This window comes from Lagopus muta, chromosome 24 (genome assembly GCF_023343835.1).
Source record: "Lagopus muta isolate bLagMut1 chromosome 24, bLagMut1 primary, whole genome shotgun sequence".
NCBI lineage: Eukaryota > Metazoa > Chordata > Aves > Galliformes > Phasianidae > Lagopus > Lagopus muta.
In genome coordinates, this window is record NC_064456.1 from 1457113 (window position 1) to 1480020 (window position 22908).

The window sequence follows — 22908 nt, forward strand, 5'->3', positions numbered from 1 at the left end:
CTTTGCAAATTATGATGTTTTGCAAATACAACTCCTTTCAGAGCAGACAAGGAGATTGGCATCGTCTGCCCCATTGCCATCTGTAGCCCTGTGTGGGTTATTCCCTTCTGGGAGGCATCCAGATCAAGTAGCTCTGGGTGTTGGGGGAAATCCTGCCAGGGACAGGCGGGCCAAAGGGGATTTTCCAACTGCATTTCACAATTGAGATTTTTCAGCTCTCTTATTTTTGCCTCAAATTAATCCTTTGAGCCCTCAGGAAAAGTGTCTTGCAGGAGGTTGAGTTTTGCTTTCTGTGAGTATCTTTGGGGCTGCACCACCCCAATAAATCACTCACGACAAACAACAAGAATACGGAGGGATTCTCAGTGTATCCCCCATTTGCTGGAAACCATGGATGTGTGGAAAAACACTGCCTTGCAAGCCATGCAAGCTGGGCTACACGATGGCCCAGTGCCAGGCATGCCCAAAGCAGTGGCAGCTCAGGTGAATCCCAAAGCAGTGGCAGCTCAGGTGAATCCCAAAGCAGTGACAGCTCAGGGGGATGCAGAGCCTCCTAAATGTTCCTCCTTCCCCTAGGAAGAGGCTCGGTGCTGAGCCTGGAGCTGTGCCTTACACCATACTTGGTGTCCTGCAGCACCAGTGCACCTGGAAAACTCCAACATGCCCATGGGAGCACCCAAATCCAGGGGCATTTGCTGCTGGCCAGCTGTGCCAAGCAAGACCTGTAAGAAGAAAGAAGCATCTTGCACCAATGCTGGCTCCCTCTCACCATGCCCCACACATGGGCTCAACCCCAAGACCCCCTTTTCCCTCCCCACATCCTCCAGCACTTTGCTCAGCACATCCTCTTCCAACCGGAGGAATCCTCTCTGCAACACCCGAAATGCGCGGCCAAGATAAAAGCGAGGCTGTGAATAATTCATGCCTCAATCTTTTTTACCACCGTCTGCTGTAAATATTTAAAGAGCACCAAGATGTCTAGAGCTGAACTTCGGGAGGGTGAAGGGGAGCCTGCAGAGCGCTGCTGCGTGGTTTGCCAGGAGGAGGTGGGAAGGGGACAGAGGGGACGTTTCCTTGGCTTGGTGTGCAGCAGGCACAAGGGAGCCCCAGGGGGAAAAAATGGATTTACATCAGATAGCAAATATCCAAGCCTTTCTGTGCAACCACAAAAGGGCAGTTTGGAAAAGATGATAGGAAATAGGGGATTTTTTTGGATAAACGTTCAGCTTTCAGCGCTTTCCCCCCTTCTTCTCCCCTGCTGCCCCCTGGCTCAAAACCTCCGATTTTTACATGAATTTATAATGGCCACAAAATCAACAAGCAAATCTCCTCTTGCAGCTTGCAGCTCCCTGCACTGCACCTGGAAAAACAAGAAAACAACCTCTGGCATTGAAATAACACACAGCCCTGTGCCATCTGCAGGCTTCCCATGCAGCGCTCAGCCTGTAAGTGAAGCAAAGCCTTCTGGGGGTATTTAGGGTGAGGGTCCACATGTCCACCTGGGAGCACTGCACGAAGTGGGGATGCTCTCAACAACCCAAACCCCACTCAGTTTATTTCATTTGCAGGGCAGTGGTTCCCTGGGAAGCGTCCATGTGCCCAAACACTTCTTCTTGCTTTGGTAATTTGCAGCTTTGCAAGGGTGGTTTTAAATGGCCTGGGTACCTTTTGTTCTTGCATATCTCCCTGCACGTATGAGGATGTGCACTGCAAAGCTCTGATCTGGCCACAGATCCCCATCATCCTTCTTCTAAGACAACTTCAGGGCTGGAAGCAGCTCTCCTCTCTTTGGGTGCAATTTGGGGGTTGTTTTAGAATCAGAGTTTGGGACAGCAGAAAAAAATGCAATTTGGAGGTTGGAACAAGTGCTGCTCTGAGCCGAGTGGTTCCCTTCATTGCAGCCTTTTATGAGACTTATCCTGACCAATTTAACATCTGGAGACTTTTTTTTTCCCTAGAAAAAGTGACATTTTGTTTCACAAATTCCCGATGGGATGCTTAGAAAACTTCACGTCTTTTTCCTCATCCCCATTCCCAAGCCAAGATATTAATCAAAACGTCGTGTTTTCCACAACAACAAAAACAGAAAAGGAAAAAAGAAGAGGCATTCAGTAAATGAGTCATTGTTTTTCAGTGAGAGAAAAAAAAAAACAAAGCCATTTCCCCAGGCTCCACGCTCAGGAATGGCTCTTATCTCTACACCATCCTCTGTGGCCACAGCAGCTGCCTGGTCCTGGCCTGATGCTGGGGCTGTCTGGGTGTAGGAGCACACGGATGTTATCTAGGTATGGTTTCCTCTTTCCTCTGAGGTTGGGATTCAGATCTGCAGCTTCTTGGCATCTCTGGTTTCATGTGTTTGGTTTATTCCAGCCATACCCACTGATTTTGGAGCCTGCGGAGGGCAAGGAGAACATGCAGATGAACTGACGGCCAGCCTTCAGGTCAGCTCTTGGTCACTTCCCCCTCCTCTGGAACTCAAGTGAGAGGTAAGTATCCCAAAACCTCAGGGCTGATGGGGGACACCACCAGGCTTGGGATAAGGGCATGAGATGGAGCAGGATGGGGCCCACAGGGTGCTGAGTGCTGCCAATGGGACAGTCCCAGGTGGCTTCAGAAAAAAGAGAAAAGGGGGCAAAAAGAAGGGCAGGATCCGGCCCTGATCAATTCGCTGCAGAAGGCCGCGGGAAGGCTGGCAGGTTCTCTCTGTACTGAGTGGTTTATAGATTTTCTCTAAATAGGAATCTGCAGCTGCACGGCAGCAAGGAGGGTGCAAACGTGGCGTGGGGGGGATGGGGGCAGCGGTGGGGGCTGCAGGCTGGGAGCTCTCCCTGCTTGTGAGCAGGTAGGGATTGATGGGAGCACAGCCCAGCATCCCCCCTTACCACCTGCAATAGAATCCGATGGTGCATGGCCACAAAGCAGGGATCCACTGCAGGGTGATCCCCAGTGGGTCGCTCGCCCCACCACTGCCTCCTCTTCATCCCTCCCCAGGGATCTGCGTACACCATAAGAGACCCCATGGGGAAGCAGGGAAACAAGATAAAACCCAGCCCTCTACCCAAGCTAGGAGGGGCAAAAGTTGAAGAGGAGGTTTTTCTGATGCTTAAACACTCGTCTTCATCCCATGGGGAGCTGCACGCTGGTCCTATCTTGAAGGCATGGGCAAGGATTCCATTTAAGCCAATAAATGGTTGAGGGTGAGAGGCCTGGAGTCGGAGGGAAGTGACTAATCAATCTGCTCATCATTTATTTATACACATGGCAGTTGCAAGCGTGAGCTGAAGCGCTGAAGGCAGCAGGCAGCTGCAGGCTTTGCAGGAAGGCTTTGGAGGAAAGATGGGCAACCGAGGCAACAGCCTTCAGAAGAAAGTCTTATTTGGAAGGTCTGATCAATAGGGAGAAGGACCGTGCGAGACTTCTTGTCTCTCCCGAGGCCACTGAAAATCTCCCCATCCTTCCCAATGCATTTATGAAATAAGCAGGAGGTCACTAAAAAGGAGTGGCTTTGCTCCAGGGTGGAAACATCCCCAGGACATGCTGAGAAGGACATTTCTTGCTCTGAGATGCTTGGCTTCAGCCTGATCTCCCTGCAGATGCCTCATCAACACCTAGGCAGTCTCTTTTGATCCACTGTTGGGCATGGAAATCCTCTTGCAGGCAGAAATGGTGGAGAGGACAAAGTATCTTGGCTTGGGTGTGTGTAGCCATGAGGCCGTGCCTATAGGAACAGTCTTCACCCAAAAGTAGGGGAACTCCTATGAGACTCGAGCACCTTCAGCCACACCATCAGCAGCAAAACGTCACCTTCCACAAAGCCAGGAAAGCAGGACCAGGATGAGGGCCAGGATCTCCAGGCATTTTAAGGTCCATTAACTGGCAACGTAAGGTTTGAGCCTCATCAGGCATAAAATTGGAGTAAATCCAGGGACATGAGCTTGGTCAGGGCACTGGAACAGTGGCAGATGGGTGCCGTGGGCTGCAGGTACAGCTGGAGCAGCTGAGCAGCACAGGGAGCAACACAGCTCTGTTGGCCCCTGCGTGGCCATGGGACCCCGGGGATCCTCTCACATTGCCAGAAATCAGTGCTGCGAGGGAGAGGATGGCTCCTATCTGGTGGGGAGAGGTGGCACCTATGGGATCCTGCACCCCACCACCTTGTCTCCCGAGGGGATTTATGGGGTCATGTCCAGGAGGATCTCATGGGGTTTGGTTTCCAAGGGCACCACCATGTTCAGCAGAGAGGGCCTCTTCTCCAGCATTCCTTCAGGCCAGAAGAGGCATGCCTTACCTGAGCACGTTTCTCTGCATAAGTTAAAGCCATTCCATCTCATGCAACTCCTCACTGTCAGGTTTTACTGAGGGGAATTCAGGCACCGGTGCCCTGTAAATCCAAGCCCCGTCCCTTATATCAACAGCAGCTATCTGCATCCACCTCAGCTTGTTTCCCTGGCTCCTTTCATCACCAATGCAGAAAAATGGCTTCTTCTAAGGCATGCCTTTTCTGGCCCCGAGGCACATGGCTAAATTAAGCCGAATGAATCACGAGGAGGAGTTTCTTTTTCTCTCCGATGACCGTAACGGGGCTCCTGACACTGAGAGCAAACAGAGATGCCCTCCTGGGGATGCCTGCATAGGATGAGAGCGCTGGCAGGGAGCAGCACAGCAGGGCAGGGGCCGATGCCGGGATTCGTGGCTCCTGAGTCCCAACACAGTGACAAATCCCAGCTCCTGGTCATAGGATCACAGCCTCTGGTTGTCACAGAGTGAGGGTCATCCAAGCTGGTGGGAGGGAGGGAGCAGGATGAGGACAGGGATCGATAGGGCGGTCATGTTCCTGCGCATCAGCAGCCGCTCTCTATACATTTAATGCGCTAAAACACATTCCCCCAATTTTCTATTTATGGCAAATGAATGTCTAATCCTTGAGCTGCGATGCCGCAGCTTTGTGCTGAGCCGGCGGTTCTGCTGCTGCTGCTGCTGGGGAGGAGAGGACGGAGCAGTGGGAGCTGTGCCCACACAGCAGAGCCCCTCAGACCCACAGAAATCCAGGGAGGAGCCGGGCAGAAAACCCTCCTCCTCCAGCAGAGCATCCCAGTGCCACCCTGTTCATCCCACACAGCACCAAAGCAGTCAAAGATGCCTTTGCTTCTCTTCCTGGAGCTGCTGGGGGCCTCTTTTCTTCCAGGGACGGCTCCCACCATGGCCAGCATGGCAAAATCCCACCTGGGAGCCACTGGAACCTTTGGGTTGTTTTCTGCTGCAGCATCGTCACTGAGGCTGAACCAAGGCAAGGAGGATGGGATTTAATGGACGTGTTTGCACGTGGTTTTCCCATAGAGAGCATCCTTGTGTATGTCCAGTGATGGAGGAGCCCACAATAGAGGTCCACGCTTGCCAACAACCGTGGATGTTTCCCAGTGCTAAAGGAACCAAATGGCAAAAGGCAGCCTCCCATGGCCTGACCCCCCAACGCTGCAGGAGGCAGAAGAACGAGCTCCAAGTGCAGACAGCAGCGCTGGCACTGAAGGAAATGCACAAATGGACAAAAAGCTTTGGGTTTCCCATCAGCCTGTTGCATTTATTGCAGGTGGAATGAGACTGCTGGGGGGTTCCCAGAGGAGTTATTTATGGAAAAGGATTCCAGCTTGGGGCTGTGCTGTGCAGGAAGGCTCCCAGAGGCTGAGCAATAAATAAATGCCATGAGGGTGGTTGGGAGCTGAGCAGAGATCCCTGCCCTGCAACCAGAACTGAGCTAAGAGCTTCTGCACGAGCCCAGGCTCCTCCACTGAAATCACTGCAGACAGTTTGAGACATCTGAATCTCTTCTTTCGCAAAGCACTTTAGAGCTACTAATGAAAAGCACTCTGTAAGAGCCACATAATGTCATCATCAGAATAAGAATAGTTGCTATCAATGCCTGCCTCTTGCCAGCCTTACTGGATGCCACGAAATGATGCTCTGCTGTACCAAACACCCGATGCTGCATTTCATCTCTGAGGTTGTCAGGGCATTTCAGTAACTGAAAACACACAAAAACATTTGTGAATAAAGTTCTTTGGGCTGCCTGGGGGTGAGCAGCCATTCCCTGCAGCATCCATGCGGGATAAGGAGACTTTGGGGACCTCAGCATCACCCCAAGGTCCTGCCCAGTGATGACTTAGGAATTAAGTCTGTCCATTTGGCTGATCCTTTTGTAAACTCAAGCCATATGGGGCTGGATCTGCTGTTGCCTCCTTCTAAACCTCAGAAGTTTATTATCCCCGGAGCCAAAGCTGTGAGATAAAAATGCTATTTCTGCCCAGGATTTCCGCAGCAGCCTCAGAGCATTCGCAGCCACTTTCTAGTTATTAACGCTCACATGTGAAGAAGTGTGTTCCTTCTGCAGAGATTTGCCTTTAATTAGCCAAGGATAAAAGGACAGTGGAAGATAACCCAGCGCCAGGTCGGGAAAGGCTACGCTTTCAAACAGTGCTCGGTTGGCAGTTTTTGCCAGGCAGGGAGCAGATGCCTGGCAGAAGATGTTTGTGCTGTTTCCTTTGCCTGCCCCCACCTCCGTCTCTCACTGGATAAAACGTGCCCTTGGGTCTGATCCTGCCCACAGAGGATCGTGGCATCACAGGGTGTGATGGCAGCAGATGTGGGGGCTGCAGGGCGCTGGCTGACCTTGGCTCTCCTGCTCCTCCAACCAGTTCTGCTCTGTCCAGGAGCTGTGTTAAAGCAGCAGCAAAGCAAACCCACCAAGCTGCTGCCGGCCCTGGGGTCTCACTGCAAGCCATGCAGCTGTGCCTGGGGTCACAGAACTTGGTAAGTCACAAACCAACAGCTGCCCAAAGACTCACAGCACAGCACTGTGTGATTGGGGCCCATCTCTTGTGCTCCTTGGGGCTGGGGAGAGCTCTCGTTCTGCTTTGCCCCAGTGGCAGCAATGCACAACCTGCTGCTGAGCCTTTAGTCCATCTTCCAAGAACCTCAGACCCTCCCTTCTCCCACCCTTACACTTTAGGATTAAAAGCACAGCCACTACAGCTCTTTTTGCACCTCCCCAGCTCAGAGGGGTCCATGGCAATGTGACATCCTCAGCACCTTGGGCTCAGAACTGCAGCTGGGTGCTGCCTTCCACATGAAACCAAGGCATCCTAGGAGCAAGGGGCAAATATTCGGGCAGCCCTGGTTTCAGGTCTGTTGTTCCTTGCATCACTCCTCATTATCTTGTCTGTCCTCATGCACTGTAGACCCAGGGCCCCACCAGTCTCAGCTGTGATTGTGCAGAAGGGGAGATTTGTGGTTCTTTAGCACACCCAGATATTGCTCTCATGGAGACAGCAGCCCTGCAGGCACCGCCTGCAGCTCCCCTTCTCCTGCCCTGTACCTCATGCTGGGGTGTGGATGAGCAGTGCTCCCAGGAATAGGCTTTTCAACACCCAGCACAAATGCAAAGGAGGGAGATGAAGGAACAAGAAAAAGTGGGAAGAAGAGGGACCTGGCCTGATTTCCAGAGCTGCAGGATAAATGTGCATCTCAAGCTCCAAACCTTTGCCTGGAGGTTAATTAAAGATAGGCTGCGGGGGCTCCTCTTCGCACACCCACACTTGCAGATTTTGCACCCAGCAGCTCAGCAAAGGTCACCCAGAACCCGAGGCACTGCAGCAGTGATGGTGTCATCCTGCACCAACTCGATGCACACCCAGCAATTCCTGGTGGGCATTGCCAGGAGGGTGCCACAGTCCCGTGTTCCCTTCCCCTCTTTCCAACTTCTCCCCATCTGTCAGCGTTTTGTTGATGGGTTTCTGCAGCCCCACTCCAGAAGCTGCTCTCAGGATCCCAGTGCCTGCTTGGCCAAATGGAAGTAGGTTTGGTAATAGGGCAGCTAAAAATCCCTGCTCGTCCCTGGGGTGCGTGCAATGGGCTTTAATGGGGTTTAGCAACCTGAGCTTCCCAGGGCAAGCAGCAGTGGAAGAGCTTCCTTGGCACCTGGGTCCCTTCCTCGATGTCACTAAGCAGGATTTCAAGGGCTTGACACTCCAAAGGGGAGAAAGCAAACACGCACGGTGGGGTCCTCCCCAGGATGAAGAGCAACGCCGTGCTGCTGCCTCAAAGACCTCTTTAATTCAGAGCAGGTCCATGAGGTGGAGAAGCAATGCTCAGCAAAAGGAGTGCAAGAATGTAGGTCGGGCAGCATCAGGGAGATCGGTTCCACCGTACGTGTGGGTCTTCCACCCCACCCTTTGCTCTTTGGAAGGCTGTAAAAGCCCAAGCATGACAGTGCATGCCCTGACATCATCAGCATCCTCCATGCATGGGCACGGTGCTGCAGCATTGCTGGCAGAGCAGCAGTTTAAAATAATTGCTGCATCCGCCTCACCGCCTCCTCCTGCCATCCCTGCGGAGTGCTGTGCAGAGCAGACTCTGCTGCAACCCCCTCACACCAAAAAAGAGCTGTTTGGATATTTATGAGCCCAGAATCAGCTGGATTGAGATAGGAATGGAGGGCTGGGGTTTGTTTGTTGGGCTCAGAAATGGGGTTGAGGAGCGTGGAGTGGCCCAAATGGGGCAGCCACCAACACGACAGTGAGCAATGAGGATGCTGCCAATTTCACTTATAAATTGTTGTCTCACCTTTTCACATTCCATTTTTTTTTCCTTTTAAATGCCTTCCTTTCCTACTTCAATGGTCCAACCATGGATTCCTCCATCCAGTGATGCATTCCCTCTGCCCCAGCTTTGCAATTTGCAGGTCCTGAGCTGTGTTATAGGTGGGGAAACTGAGGCACAGAGCAGGACAAGATGTCCCCTGTGTGGCAGAAAAGATTGCAGCTGTGAGACCAGCTCTGTACCATCAGAATGGGGACCTGAGGGTCTTGGAGCCTGCAAGGAGCTGCCTCAGGAAGGCTGCAAGGGTTAAAAACAGCTCCAGTGCCACTGGTACGTGCGTCTGGCCAGTGTGGATAAATGTAAGCACTGCACCTGAGGTTGCCTTTGGGTTATTGCTCCTCTCTGGGTACATCCAAGACCACAGAAGCTGCTTGAGGTGGGAAGCAGCGTGGGAAAGCCAAAGTCCTGAGCTCCAACTTGTTGCTGGCTCTGCTGGGTTTGCTGCCAAATCCTTCTCAGCTCTCTGGTGAGCGATGCCATGAGCAGTGCTGATCCATGGCAGGGGCTCCAGCCGTGTCACTGACCTGAGTCACGTCTCCGTGGAGAAGAAATTGGATTTTCTAGCTAAGAAAACAAGTCATGCTGTGGGTAGGATGCAGTTTAGAGACTGGGTTGTCACCATGGCAAGAAAAAAATATGTTTCCCCAATACGTAGAAGTGAAAAACAGCAAATCTCTGCTTGCAGATCCCACAGTGTCAGCAGTGGAGCTCAGAGAGTCCCAGTGAGATGTGAGAGGAAGGAGAGCACAGACCTGGAAGCAGGCTGGTTTGGGGCTGCATAGGAATGTCTGAGCCCAGCCTGGGGACCTGCCTACGAGAACTGATCCCAAACCCTTCAGGGAGAGAACCTGCAGGTTTGGGATGAAGGATTTGCATTTCAGCCCCCACTGCGGTCTCCCTTTGCTGGAGGTTTGCTAAAAGCCCAAAGCACAGCACCAACCCACAGCTCAGCCCCTTCCATGGGTCTTTACTCCATAGTGATTTTTCCATCACAGAATATCCCGAGTTGGAAGGGACCCATAAGGACCATCCTGTTCAACTCCTGGCTCCACACAAAAGGGAATTCCCTTCATTTCTCAAGGTTTAGATCCACACAATAACCCAGCCTACCCGAAATACTTTTGCTTGTCTTCCCCCCCCCCCCCCCCCCACCCTCCACAGAACGGATACCAAAATAGCTCCTCAATAATATACATATTTATTTCCTCTTAATTAGTGTCGATATTTACAAAATCTGTGATGCTCTGTGAAGAATAAATTATATACACTCATGATAAACCAGACAGCAAACGCTCATTTGGGATATGTATGTACACAGATCTGTATACCTATATACAATGGTCGGCCCTATTGACGTGGGTGTCCCACCCCATGGATGTGCCCGACCCCAGGGACACCCCTGTGCCGTCAATGAGAGCAGGAACGTCTATACACACTGTGCAATTCAGATACAGCTGGTGTCTACGTTTTTGTCTAGCAAACGCATGGTTAAATGACTTGAAATTCCCACGAGTCCTCCTCTACCAGTTTATAGGCCTCTCTCCATTCCTGGTCCCGTTCCTCCCGTAACCACGGCAACACAAGGTTCGGCTCCAGCATCGGTAGGATGAGTCCTTCTTGGATTTCCTCTTCCTATCGATTCACTTGAGTGAGGCACCACGCACAGCTTTGATCCAATGCCTGTTTTTCCCTTGTGCTTCCAGCAACCATTAGTGGGTGACATTGGAGGACAAGAGTGCAGTCTCAAGCAATGAGGGAGCAAGTGCAAACGGATAATTGCAGTCTTATACACGACAGGAGGATGATCAAATAAAACCAAAAACCAACCGACCCATGCCCAGAGCAACCAGGCAGGGTGTCTGACACACGCATGGCCCCTGGGACAGGGCTGTGGTCAACTGATGTCCAGCAGCTCCTCCAAGCCAACCATCCCACCAACAAGGAATGAAGGTGAGGGGTTTTCCTCTCTCCGTGCACGGTGTGGAATAAGGGCAGCCAGACCCGTCATTTCATGGAGAGACCAAGACCAAGGGGGTAGGGATGACTACAAGGACCCTCATTGCCAGACCCTGATGGCAGGGACAAGGCGATGTGCTGGGCGCTGCCATGGGCATGAAGAGGGAGCTGTGGACTTTTTTTGGTTGCAAACCCAAGTGATTTGGAGCTGGATCCTCCTCTCTTCACCCCCAGCCCTGCAGTGTGCTGGCCAAAGAAAACACTGATTGCTGATCCACACAAACCACTGAGATTCCCCCATGAACACAAAACCCAAGAGAAGCACACCTCAGCCCTGGGACGAAAATCCCAGCGTGGTTCAAAGGAACCAAAACCCAACCATTACTGACAAACCCAGCAAAGCCACCCAGCACAGCCCACCAAACCCCTTCGACTTCTGGTTGGCTTTGCCTGCACCACCACAAACATGCCAGCAATGGGCCCAAGGTGAGGATTTTGGGTTCCAGAGAAGAGATACTGAAAAGCTGCTGGAATGCATGCAGGGATGCTCAGAGCTGATGCCACCTCTGAGGCTGAATCCAGATCTCCTTCCCTTGGGCCCCTCCTTAGGGATGCTGTGAACCCAGAGAGTTCACAAGCTTTTGGCAGCAATTTCAACGCTGACCCGGGAGTTATGTGATAACAAAGCAAGGCCATTCCTGAAATACCTCCTCCTCCTCTGTCTTTTTCTCTCCTTCTGTGTATTTATGCACAAATATGCCCGTATTTATACACCCACATGCTACAGTCACATAACACCAATCTAGAGATCCTTTTCTTGGTATAGCTCAGTATCCAGATTTATAGGACTTCGACACAACACGAAGATGCAGAGATTGGTTTTTCCTGACAAAAACTCATCAGCCCATATTGCTGATTTTCTCCCATCATTCCTAAAGCACCCAGCTAAGACAAGAGCCTCCCCTCACTGCCCTAAGCAGATATTGCAGAGGATGCTGAAGGGTTGATTGGTTGCTCACAGAGTTAGACGTGCACCGGCTGTTAGAAATCACCACTTCCCATCTACAAAACCATGGCACAAAGGGCAAAACTTAGAATACAGGTCCTACCTCCTCTGGGTACCACCGTAGGACCAGACACAGAGTGAAGAGCCTTGGTTCTCCATCCCACCCATGGCCAATGGCTCCATGAGACGATGGAAGGGAGACCCAACCACTGTGTTATGGCATCCTCCATCTGAGCCACTTCACATCCCAATTTTGTACCCACTGAAGCAGAGCTTGGGATGCTCAGCATCTCCGTGGGGGGCTGGAGGCTCTCAAACCAAATTCCTCAAGAAAAAAAGAAAGAAAGAAAGAAAAAAAAATCACAGTCTCCTCCTGAAAACTGGTTCAAGATCACATCAGTGAGTCAGAAGCAAAGCTCAAAATAGCACTAGAGCTCCGACCTGCAGGCACAAATCCCATTAAAAGCTATAGGGAAACCATTTCTCTGTATGCGGGAGAAAGCCAGATTTCTGCTTCATGCAGCCTGATGGGTGGCTTCTGACCCCCACAGACCTTTCCTGCCCTGAGAAACCTATCTGAGCACACATCTGGGTCCTTTCTGCTCTGCAAACAAGCTGCAAGGGCCACCATAGAGATGCCCTCCTTCCAGGGCTGGTTTTCCCCATTAGAATCTGCCTGAGTGAGCGCACAAGGTGTAGGATCCATCTATGGCCAGAGATGCCAGGAGGTGAATGGCCTGGAGCTCGCAGGATATGAGCAACCAGGCACTTTGCAAAGTCAGCATCCTCCCAAATCGCCCGTAGCAGCCCACCCTGAGCACTGGTGCTTTCCTGCACAGCAAATTTGGGATCATCCCAGTGCTCAGGCACCTGTGGCAGGGCAGTCACATCCCCATAGACATGCAGCAAGCTGGATCAATGGAGGCTGAGCAGCTGCCCCCTGGGAATCACACCTCTGCCATCCCATTCAAGCTTCAGAAAGAGATTTATTGCTTTCAGTTGCGTTGATTCTCGTTGTGTGTGTTGCAGGTGTTGGTGAGCTTCAGAGATGCCCATTCCAGAGCTGTAGCAGCAAAGAGGAGGAGAGGATTCCCAATGCAACAAGATGCGATTTCGGGCAGGCACCCAACCCTGCGTGGTGCTCAGCACCCTGGGTGATTAGAGCCTGAATCAATCACTTATTAACGACGAGAGATCCCAGCTGGCTGAGCGGGGTCAACACGAGGGACGGATCCAGCCCCGAGCAGCATTTTGAACCATTGCTGTAGAATACGCTAGCACCGTTTGTTGTATTGTTGTGAGTATTGTTTTCCCATGGGAGGCCAGGAAGGTCCGGCTGACCTCACTCCCATGATCTGCCACGGGTTTCCCTCCCACACCTGCACTCAGCGGCAGCAAAGCACTGATCGAGCCCAAATTCAGCCCCAATTCACCCCAACTGGAGGAGCTGCTAAATGCCTTCAGCTGGGGGCTTTGACCGTTGACCTCACAGGGGTCCCCTGGCCCGGCCCATTGCGGGCTTTGATAGCAATTTGGGAAAGAAGGAAATCCAAGTGGGATGGGCAAAGCAGATGAAACCCCAGAACAGACAGCTCCGACTCTCCCCAGATTACACCAGAAATGGAGAAGAAATGGGGATGATCCTGAGGTGTCTGCATCCCAACACTCAAATAGACCCTGGGAGAAGGCAAAGCAAAAGCAACGGCTTGGAAGCACGAGCATGGATCCAGTCCACCATACAGGAAAAACCAACAGCCCTAGGGCTCGACATGACTGAAATCAGGATTTTCCAGCCCAAAACACACCCCAGGACAGCTCATGTCTGTGGCCCCTGAGCCAGGAGGCTCCAAGAGCTCACATTAGCTGCGAATTCGGCCCTATAGTCGTTCTCTAAATATCTATACACACACACAATAATCGTATGGGAAATGGCTGAAAACTGCTGACCAAACAAGTCCAGAGAGCCCATACCTGCCATTCCACCTGCTCCTCCAGCCCTGCCCAATCAGCTGTGCTTTCTGCTCCTGACACCGAGATTAATGACTAATTACTCGCCCCATAATGAGCGCAGGTGTTTAACTTTCAGCTCACCTTCCATGGAGCCAGCTCCTGGGGCTGGGTGCTGGGGCACTCAGGCTTTGCCTTGTTATCTATCAGGCTGTTGTCAGCACATGCCATCCCCATCCCATTTCTAAACACATTAGAGATATTTCAGCTCCCACAAATCTCCTCCGAGCCACTGGAGAATCTATAAACACTATAAACATAAATACTGTATAGTCTACTAAGAAAATATATATTTGTGTGTGTATTAAATATTCAGATTCATGCAACAGATACCCATGCAGCTGTACTGTATTACTGGTTAAATTTCACTGCAGTATAAATATATTGTAGGCCACAGCATAGTTGCTCCAGTTTTATATATAGATATATATATAAAAAAAAGATGGTTTTTTTCCCAACTCGTTTTCAATGTGTCAGTGGAGGTGTCTTTGGTGATCCTGGAAATAGTGGTGGATGGAAGAATCATCTGAATGAATCAATAAAATCCAAGCGTTTGATTTGTTGACTCGTCCCTCCCGGTGCCTAGCATAGAAAACTTAAGACTTAATAAATAATGTGCCGCCAGACTAATTATCCCTCCCCTGGGCCTCTCACTGGCATACTGCAGTGGCTCAAACTATTGCAGCATGCAGCATTTTCCGTTATGAAACGCGAGCCGGGGCGATGCGTTCAGCTCGGCACTGCCAAGGTGGAAACCTGAGCCCTCCAACAAGCCAACCAGCCCTGCCTGACCTTCCCCAGCCCCAGGCTGGTGGCCCGGCTCTGGGGACGGGGCCGTGCCAGGGAGCATCCCTGCATCCCTGCTACGGCCCGGTGCTCGGACCGCTCCGCACCTCTGGGAACCAGCGAGCCTGGGATGGCAGAAGGGAAACAAAATGGTTCGGTTTTGTTTGCTTGCACGTTATTCAGTGTGGAAATCAAAGGTTAAAAGTCACTTACACAGCTATTGCTTCCCATGCAGAACCAAATATACACCGTAGAAAATACTGTGTTAACTACAATGCAGAGCAGCACTCAATATCTGCGATTGTTCCACTTCAGCTTTAAATACGGTACTAGGTTTTAGCGACTAGACATCGGTTAGCATTTTGGTGATATTCACATAGTTTGTGTTAGCTAGGGTGCAATTGGCTGTCTTCAAGTTCTCCTCCCTAAAATCCTCATTGCTATTGTTTACACCTTCCTGAATCTCCATATAATCAGACTTACTAATGGTAGAGGCACTTCTGCTTTTCTTTAGGTCAGGGGAAGAGGGGATCTTTGGGCAGCTGGTTACTTGCAAATATTGAGCCTGCTCCTCTCCTTCCGTCTCCCGGTGGTAGAAGTAGTTGAAGTTAGACACTATGACGGGCACGGGTAAGGCAATGGTTAATACGCCAGCGATGGCACACAGAGACCCCACGATTTTCCCCCCGATGGTGGTGGGGACCATGTCTCCATAGCCAACAGTCGTCATGGAAACCACGGCCCACCAGAAGGCGTCGGGGATGCTCGGGAATTGGGACTCGCTCTCGTCGGCCTCGGCGAAGTAGACGGCGCTGGAGAAGAGGATGACGCCGATGAAGAGGAAGAAGATGAGCAAGCCCAGCTCCCGCATGCTGGCCTTGAGGGTCTGCCCCAGGATCTGCAGCCCCTTGGAGTGCCGGGACAGCTTGAAGATCCGGAAGACCCGCACCAAGCGGATGACTCGGAGGATGGCCAAGGACATGGCTTGCTGGCCTTGCTGGCCGTCCTCCGGCTTCTCGGCCAGCTCTGTCCCTAAGGTGATGAAGTAGGGGATGATGGCTACAATGTCTATAATGTTCATGATGTTGGTAAAAAATCCAGCCTTGCTGGGACAGGCGAAAAACCTCACCAAGAACTCGAAGGAGAACCAGATGATGCAAAGGGTCTCCACGATGAAGAAGGGATCTGTGAAAGAGGTGGACTGCTGGTACCCCATGCTGCTGTTGGAGTAGGGAGGGTGGCTCAGCCCGCTGCCGTGCATGTCTTCATTCTCATCCCGAAAAATGGGCAACGTTTCCAGGCAAAAGCTCACGATGGAGATCAAAATCACCATGACAGAGACAATAGCTATAATCCTGGCAGGGCCCGAGCTCTCGGGGTACTCAAAGAGCAACCAGACCTGTCTCTGAAACTCATTCTCCGGCAGCGGTCTCTCTTCTTCTTTGATGTAGCCTTCGTCCTCCCGAAACATCTCCATGGCTTCTTCCCCCAGTTCATAGAAACGGATCTCCTCTGAGAAGATGTCCAAGGGCACATTAACCGGCCTCCGCAACCTCCCTCCGGATTGGTAATAGTACAAAATCGCATCGAAGCTGGGTCTGTTCCGATCAAAGAAATACTCATTCCGGAGAGGGTCGAAATACCTCATTCTCTTTTTAGGATCTCCTAGCAAAGTCTCCGGAAATTGAGCTAACGTCTTGAGCTGAGTCTCAAAGCGCAGCCCCGAGATGTTGATGACCACCCTCTCGCAGCATTCATGGTCGGTCTCGGGGTTGTACGTGTCCTGTGGGTGACCTGGAAGAGCTGCAGCTTCGTCTGCAGGATCTCCGGTAGCAACTGTCATATTGGGGTTGAAAGGAAATCCTTATGCTAAACTCTTCCGAGTGCCCGGTGGTGGGATCGGACTCAGGGCAAGGCTACTATCCTGCAGAAGGACAGGTACGTAGGTGTGGAAGTGTCTCATGAAAAGGCGAAGGGATGATAAAATAGGAGAAAACAAAAAAGGAAAGAAAATTGCCCCTGCTGAGAAAGAGAGAGATGAAGTAAAGTTGGGGGGAGGAGAGCGGCTCCCTGCGCTACCATTGCCTACCGCCGTCCTCGGGGGGTTAATCTGAGTTAATCAGAGTTCAAAACTCCCATCTAAACCCATTAGGCAGAAGGGAGAAAACACCTGAGGAACCCTCAGACCCTCATCTATTCACAACCGGCGTTGGCCAAACGGAACATTTTGGGCTTTACGGCTAAAAAGAAAAATTCCAGAGAGTGGGGAAAAAACCAGGAGGGGGAAGGGAAGAGGATGGAAGCAAAACCCGATCCAGCCCTACAGCGGGGAGGGGACCCGCGGGGCAGCGCGGGCTCGGCTCATTTCCAGGCATGCATTTAAGGGTTAACATTCAACCGTGCATAGATTATTCTACGGTTCTGCGGCAGGCAATCCGGCACGACCCTCCAGGTAACCCTAACGGCTCCGCTTTAACTTCGGCACCGTCCCCATCCTCCTGCCCCGGCCATAGGGCTGCGGGTGCTGCTCTGCCCGCCCCGAGCTGGGCTCTGCTGCCTGAATTTGGGTGCAAGCTGCCCGCGGACCACTGCAGTCCCCCTCCTCGACCGCTGGTGTCCCGGCTGCTCTCATTCTCTGCAAAGCGCCATGGCACACAGAAAACAAATCACATTACCTGGAGAAGCCAAATCTTAGTGTCTCTTAGTAAGACCGATTATCTGACCCTGGGGAAATCCTAGAGAGGAATACAGGCTTCCAAGATCCCCATAATTTCCTCTCTCTTCAAAGTTAAAAATAATGGTGAGTCATCGTAGAAAAGGAGAAGGGACATAAAAGGGGTGAGATTTCCAGATGGTGGAAGTCGGGTCTTGGAATGGTTTGGACTGGAGAGAAAGAGAGAGAGAAAGAGACAGAGGGACAGAAGTCCTCCCGGAGCTGTTGCAGGTCCGCACTTCAGGGCAGAGCAGCGTCTGTCTGATGCCTCCGGTACGGCGGGGGGGAGATGCTAAGCTCAGCAAAACCCGATGTCCCCGGTGTCCTCGGGAGGTGTGGCATCGCCTGGAAAAAACAGCGAGAAGGTAAAAAGCCGCCGGGGGGTTTGGAGGCAGCGTCCGCAAAGCCCCGCTTCCTCCGGGCAGCTCCGCTTCCTCCCCGCCGGCTGTTATCCCGACGCTTCGCTAACCTGCACCGCAACACGAGCCGAAGGGAGAGCGGAAAAAAACAGAACCGCGTCCCTCTCCGCTCCTCTCCGCTCCGGGCGGTGGGGCCGGGCAGCCCGATGGCAGCGAGGGGAGGAGGCGGCGGGCGGAGGGGGAGCGCCGCAACCCCCGGCACAGCGATGCTCTGCGGCGCCGCGCCGAACGCCCCGGGGACGGCGGTCCCTACGGCACCGCGCTGCCTCCGCGGATGGCACGGGGGGCTCCGTTTTCATCGGTGAGACGAAGCTCTGGTCGGCGTCCCCTCCTCCGTGCTCCTCCTTGAGCGTCCCCGGCCGTGAGACCCGCGCGACCCGCACCCACCCTCCCCATCCTCCCCAAAGCCAACCCCCGGCCGACCCACCCCCCCGTGGGAATTCCGCTCTGGTGGGGCTGCACTTCTCAGGGGGACGCTGGGGGGGCTCGGATCCCTGCATCAGCCTCTGCTCCTCCATCAGGTCGCCCCGCTCCACCCCACGGATGCTCGAACCGGAGCGGTCCATCCAAACTCTCCTTTTCCCCCCCTTTCTTTTTTGGTTTTTTTTTTTCTTTTCTTTTCTTTTTTTTTTTTTTTTTTTGCCCTCCCGAAGGAAAAAATAATAATAATAATAATAATTCCTCTAACCTCCCTTCTTCGGCTGCAACTCGACTTGTCTACTTTGAGCCAGGATTACAGAACCGGGGAGGGGAGGCAGGTGGAAAATAACCCCGCGGTCTGAGCCTCCTCGGTAAAGATTTCAGCCTCCTGCAGGCCATATATGCCCGTTGGTTTCTCTCTTCATCACCTCGGGTGCGGATATTGCTGCAGATCCCTCTTTTCTTGGAAATTTCCCCTTCCCGTGCAACCCTCCTCTCCCTTCTCCTTATGCACTAGAAAAAATAGTACAACCCTGACAAGGCTTGCAGCATCCAACGGCTTCGCTTAACCCTTTTCTACCAGGCCCAGAGGAGAGGAGGTCGCATTTGTCCCAGTTTTTCTCCTTTTCCTGCCTTTTCTCCCTGCAGCCCCGCTCCAGAGCTCTGCTGGGTTTAACCTTCTTTGGCTCCTGTGAGCATCACAGCAGAACACCACGACCACCAGCTATCTGCTGCAGCCACAACGCGAGCCCCCATTTCCCCCTAAATCAACCAACCTTGATGGTTTTTTCAAACATGCCTTTCTTCTCCTGACCCTAAACTCCCTCCTCCCCTCCCTCCCTGCCCCAAACACCCCACGTTTGCTCAGCAGTGCGGACATTTGCTCATTATTTAACACGTTGATTATCATTTAGCATGAAGTCTTGGCTCTTTGAGCCCAGACCAGAGCGGCGATGCTGGTGCTGATTTGAGACGGTTATGGCATCATCTGAGTTGACATCACAGATTCCAGCACTTGTTTGCTGCTACTTTCTCCCCACCGCACGCTGTCCTGCTCAGATGACCCCCTCCCACCCCCTTCCCATCTTTGGGTTCCGTTCATGCAAATCTGGGGGCTGCAGGGGCAGGAAGGAGGCGGAGGAGATCAGCCACAAGAGCCCGGTTTGTCGCTGCATGCACAAGGCAGGCTCGCTGCAGGCACGAGCCATGGCCGTCTGTCAGAGCGCTGAGATTTCGGGCAGCAGAGAGCCTCGAGGACAAGGTCGAGGCGTTTGCTTTCCCTTTCGCAACCGAAAAAACAAAGCACCAAAAAACAAAAACCAAAAAAAACCCCACGCCAAGCCTCCATTTCACAGCTTGTGGCAAGCCGCTATTTCAGCAGAGACAGCGGGGAGGAAGCGGGGAGGGGGAAGGGGGGAGAAAAAGGCACCAACTTACAATTGGCTCTGCAGTCAGGCATGCAGCGAATGCACAAACAGCCGCGCTCCGCTCTGCTGGCAGCACCCTCACCTGCGCTGCTGGCCCCGAAACTCGCCCCGGGCTCCTGGGAGCAAAGCTCCGAAGGCAACAGAGCTTCTCAATGAATATTCATAAGATTAATATGAGCATCTCCCCCCCCCTCCCCCCTTCCTCCTAAGCAAGAGACCTAGATTTCAACCACTGGGAAATAATCATATCCCTGGATGCGCGATGCTGCTGCTTTAGCGGGCGGCTCTGAGTGTAGCAGGTTTGTGTTGGAGCCTGGATCTGCATGGGGAGATGTGGGGTCGCAGCAGCTCTGCATGGCTTTGGGGGAGGCAATGGCGCAGGATCAGGCTCCTGTGGGCCACCACGCCAATGGTTGGGGTGAGGATGCTGTGCTGCCCCATAGGCTCCAACCCAGCTGGACACAACGTGGGGTGAGCAATGCATCCACACCAGGAAAACTCATCCCTCTTCTTTTCTCCATCACGCTTAGAGCAGTCATTTTATATCAGCTGGCATTTGCAGACCTCCTCCCTGCATGTGGAGGCATCTCCTCATCCCAAAGGGGGGGCACACGACAAAGCTGGCACACAAGGCTTTGGCTCAGTCTTGGACTGCTCTGCTATGACCATCCAAGGAGTGCACGGGGGCAGCCATGAGGACTGCAGGGCACCCAGCATCCAACAAACACAAACACTGGAGGAGGTGATGGAAGCGTTTCAGCTCCCATATGCAGCAGTCAGACTGTGAGGTGCTGCTGCTGCTGGAGGTGATTGCGTGGCTCACCCTGGAAGCCCAATAAAATCAGTGCTGAGGGTGATGCCCTGGGAGGTGTGGGGGCATGGAGGGGTTAACCCATATTTCCCTGAGCCTCAGCTGCATCCTAAAGCTGAACATGAATTTCCATGGCAAAGTGGGGCTCACACACGCGGGGGTTTCCTTATTGCATGCATTCCTCTGGGTGTGAGGCTACACGGGAGGAAGGGTTTTAATTTTTGCCCGTGTTCTTTCAGCCTTTTCTGAGACAGATCTGTCATAGCAGGGTGGGCAGAATCCAGACCACAAGATGCCTAAGGCTGATACTTATGCAATGTGTAGAAACTGAGGCTGGGCGATTCAAGTGCAGCCGAATTTCTAAGCTGCTCTTCCCACTGCTGCCTTGCCAAGGCTTTACACAACCAGTGGGGTTTTTCGCATCAGCAGCACCATCTCCTTACAAAGAGCTCCAATCCTGCCTGTAGCAAACGGAGGAAACCTCTCTGAATTGAGTGATGCTCTTTGATTTACTACCCTAATTGTGGAGCTATTATTACAATGTGTACGTCTGCACCCGCCTCCCTCTGCCACGCTGACAACTCGAGATGTAACTCAGCGCTTCGGAGGACGCAGCAAGTCAATACACTGCACCTACTTGTCTGATTTACATGTGTTTCAATGGCTGACACCTTTGCATTAATATTGTCATTAAAATATATACATGTTCCCACTGGATTCTTTCTGTTACCCGAACGGAATCGATACCTTTCTTAATTGGAAAACTTACCCCGTCCTTTCTTCTGAGCTGAACCATTCCTGTGTTGGGTGTGGGGATGCCCAGTGATCTGGTGCTCAGTTCCCAGCAGAAACAGAGCTGCTCCGTGTTCAGACAACACTCTCAGACATAGGGACTGCATTTTGGGTGTGGAGGCAGGAGTTGGACCTTTGTCCCCCCCCAATTTGGGATATTCTATGATGCTATGGTATACGAAGCAATAAAATATCCATCCTCCGACAGCCCCCCCTCCAAAACCAGAAACACCATCAGCATGTTGCAGCGTGACAATGGCATTTCTCCATGGTGACCTTCCTGGGGACGCCTCCTGCAAGGCCAGTGGGGCTCTGAGGGATGCCTGCAGTCATGCAATGAGGAAGAATCAAGACCATGGCTTGGATGCATGCATGAGCATTGCTGCACTCCCAGGATCCTGAGCAAACTGTGCTCCTGCCTCCATCCGAGCCTCCATCGGAAGGAACCTGTGACATTTTAGGAGCTGTGACAACGACAAGTGGCCTCCCCGGGCTGTGAGTCACCCTCCAGAGAAAGCATCCCACCTCCTGCCTGCTGCATGCATCAACAGAGGGTGCAAGCACGGCTGCATGGCCGGGCATTGGTGCGCAGTGGCAAAAGGACACACTGAGAGATGGTGGTGACCACACTGTGATGGAACAGGGTCTGAAAATGGAGGCAGCCAGAGAACAAGGTGACTTTTGCTCTTGGCATGCCTTGTGCTGCTGGTGAATCCCAAAATACAACAGTGACATGGTGACACGGGAAAGGAGGAGCAGATCTTGTGGTCATGGGGCCATGTCCTGAGGCAGCTGGGTCCATGGGAAGGTCTCCTGATCCTGCAAAGTGCTCCTGATCCTTGGGAAGATCCATTGGCCCTTGGCAAAGCAACGCAGCTGATATTACCTACCTGCAAAGATAAAATTACGTTCATTCTCCCTCTGTGATGTTTCCCATATTAAAAATATGTGATTAGTTAAAGAAAAGAACTCCGGGTTCCACCCTGAATGTTTGTTTGATGAAGGCTGTTGCGTTGCAGCATCGCTGTGTCCCAAATGCTCGCTCAGCCCGGAGCGGAACCAGCAAACATCTCATTGCCTGGGAGCTGTTCATTGAAAACAAAAAGTCATTTCGCCCAACCGAAACACGGCGTAGAACTTCAGTTCTTGAGGTCTTTGGAGCCCATTGAGGTTGTGAATATTTCATGGCAGTCTGCTGCAGGATTGCTAATGGAGCCGCGGCGCGGGGCGAGCGGCAGCTCCGGCCGCTCCAACTAAAAGGCTCTCACAGCATCTTTCTTTGACTTGCACAAACAAAAAGGACAGGACAAGCCAAATTAGTGAGCAGAAAGGAAATCAATAGCCTCCTTCGAGCCAGGCGCGAGTGCTTTCAGCTCTGGGAAGGAATCTGTCCTGCTCCCAAGCCTGCTTTGTGCTCCCCACACTTGTCTGTGTATAACCCCCAAGTCCCTCCCCAGGTCTGGGCCCTTACCAAGCCATCAGCTGAGCCACTGCATCCCCCTGAGCTGGCAGAGGGGACACAGCTGCGTCCCTGCATCCTTAAGTCCTTCCAAACACGAGACTGAGCTGCTGCAGGGCTCCAAAAGTGCTTTTCTGCGATGCCGATGGAAAGCTGGATTTGCTGAGCACCAGAGCTCCCCGTGTGACTCCAGGGGAGATGCAAGAGAAGTGATGAGCTTTCCCACATGCTTCATTTTCCTCCAATGATTTGGTTTCCTCGGGTCTGAACCAGACCTTTCCCATGTGCTCAATGGAGCATCGCTTCTCCTCCAGCTCTAGGAAGGGCGATGCTCACCAAAACAGCAGGGGCATAGAACTAACGTTGAAAACTTCTGAGCTTAGGGATGAGAACAGTAAGGGGAGATGGGAGATGCCTGCAGTGGAGATAGCAAAAACCTGCAGGCAGGTTGCCTCTGCCT

At 52.4% G+C, this 22908-nt stretch overlaps 1 protein-coding gene across 5 annotated transcripts; it reads right to left on the reverse strand.

Annotated features, from left to right (window-relative positions):
• Window positions 1-9831: 9831 nt before the first annotated feature.
• Window positions 9832-20824, reverse strand: KCNA2 (potassium voltage-gated channel subfamily A member 2). Of its 5 annotated transcripts, XM_048926189.1 has the most exons (3): window positions 17590-17919; window positions 17083-17465; window positions 9832-16429 (listed from the first exon to the last, which is right to left on the reverse strand). In XM_048926189.1, exon 3 carries the CDS (start codon window positions 16248-16250, stop codon window positions 14751-14753), a length of 1500 nt encoding a protein of 499 aa, XP_048782146.1. In that variant the 5' UTR covers window positions 16251-16429; window positions 17083-17465; window positions 17590-17919; the 3' UTR covers window positions 9832-14750. The 5 variants fall into 5 exon arrangements, with proteins under 5 accessions (XP_048782146.1, XP_048782148.1, XP_048782144.1 ...); XM_048926191.1 differs by lacking the exon at window positions 17590-17919 and adding an exon at window positions 19469-20824 and having other exon boundaries at window positions 9832-17465; XM_048926187.1 differs by lacking the exon at window positions 17590-17919 and adding an exon at window positions 19397-20824 and having other exon boundaries at window positions 9832-17465.
• Window positions 20825-22908: the final 2084 nt, after the last annotated feature.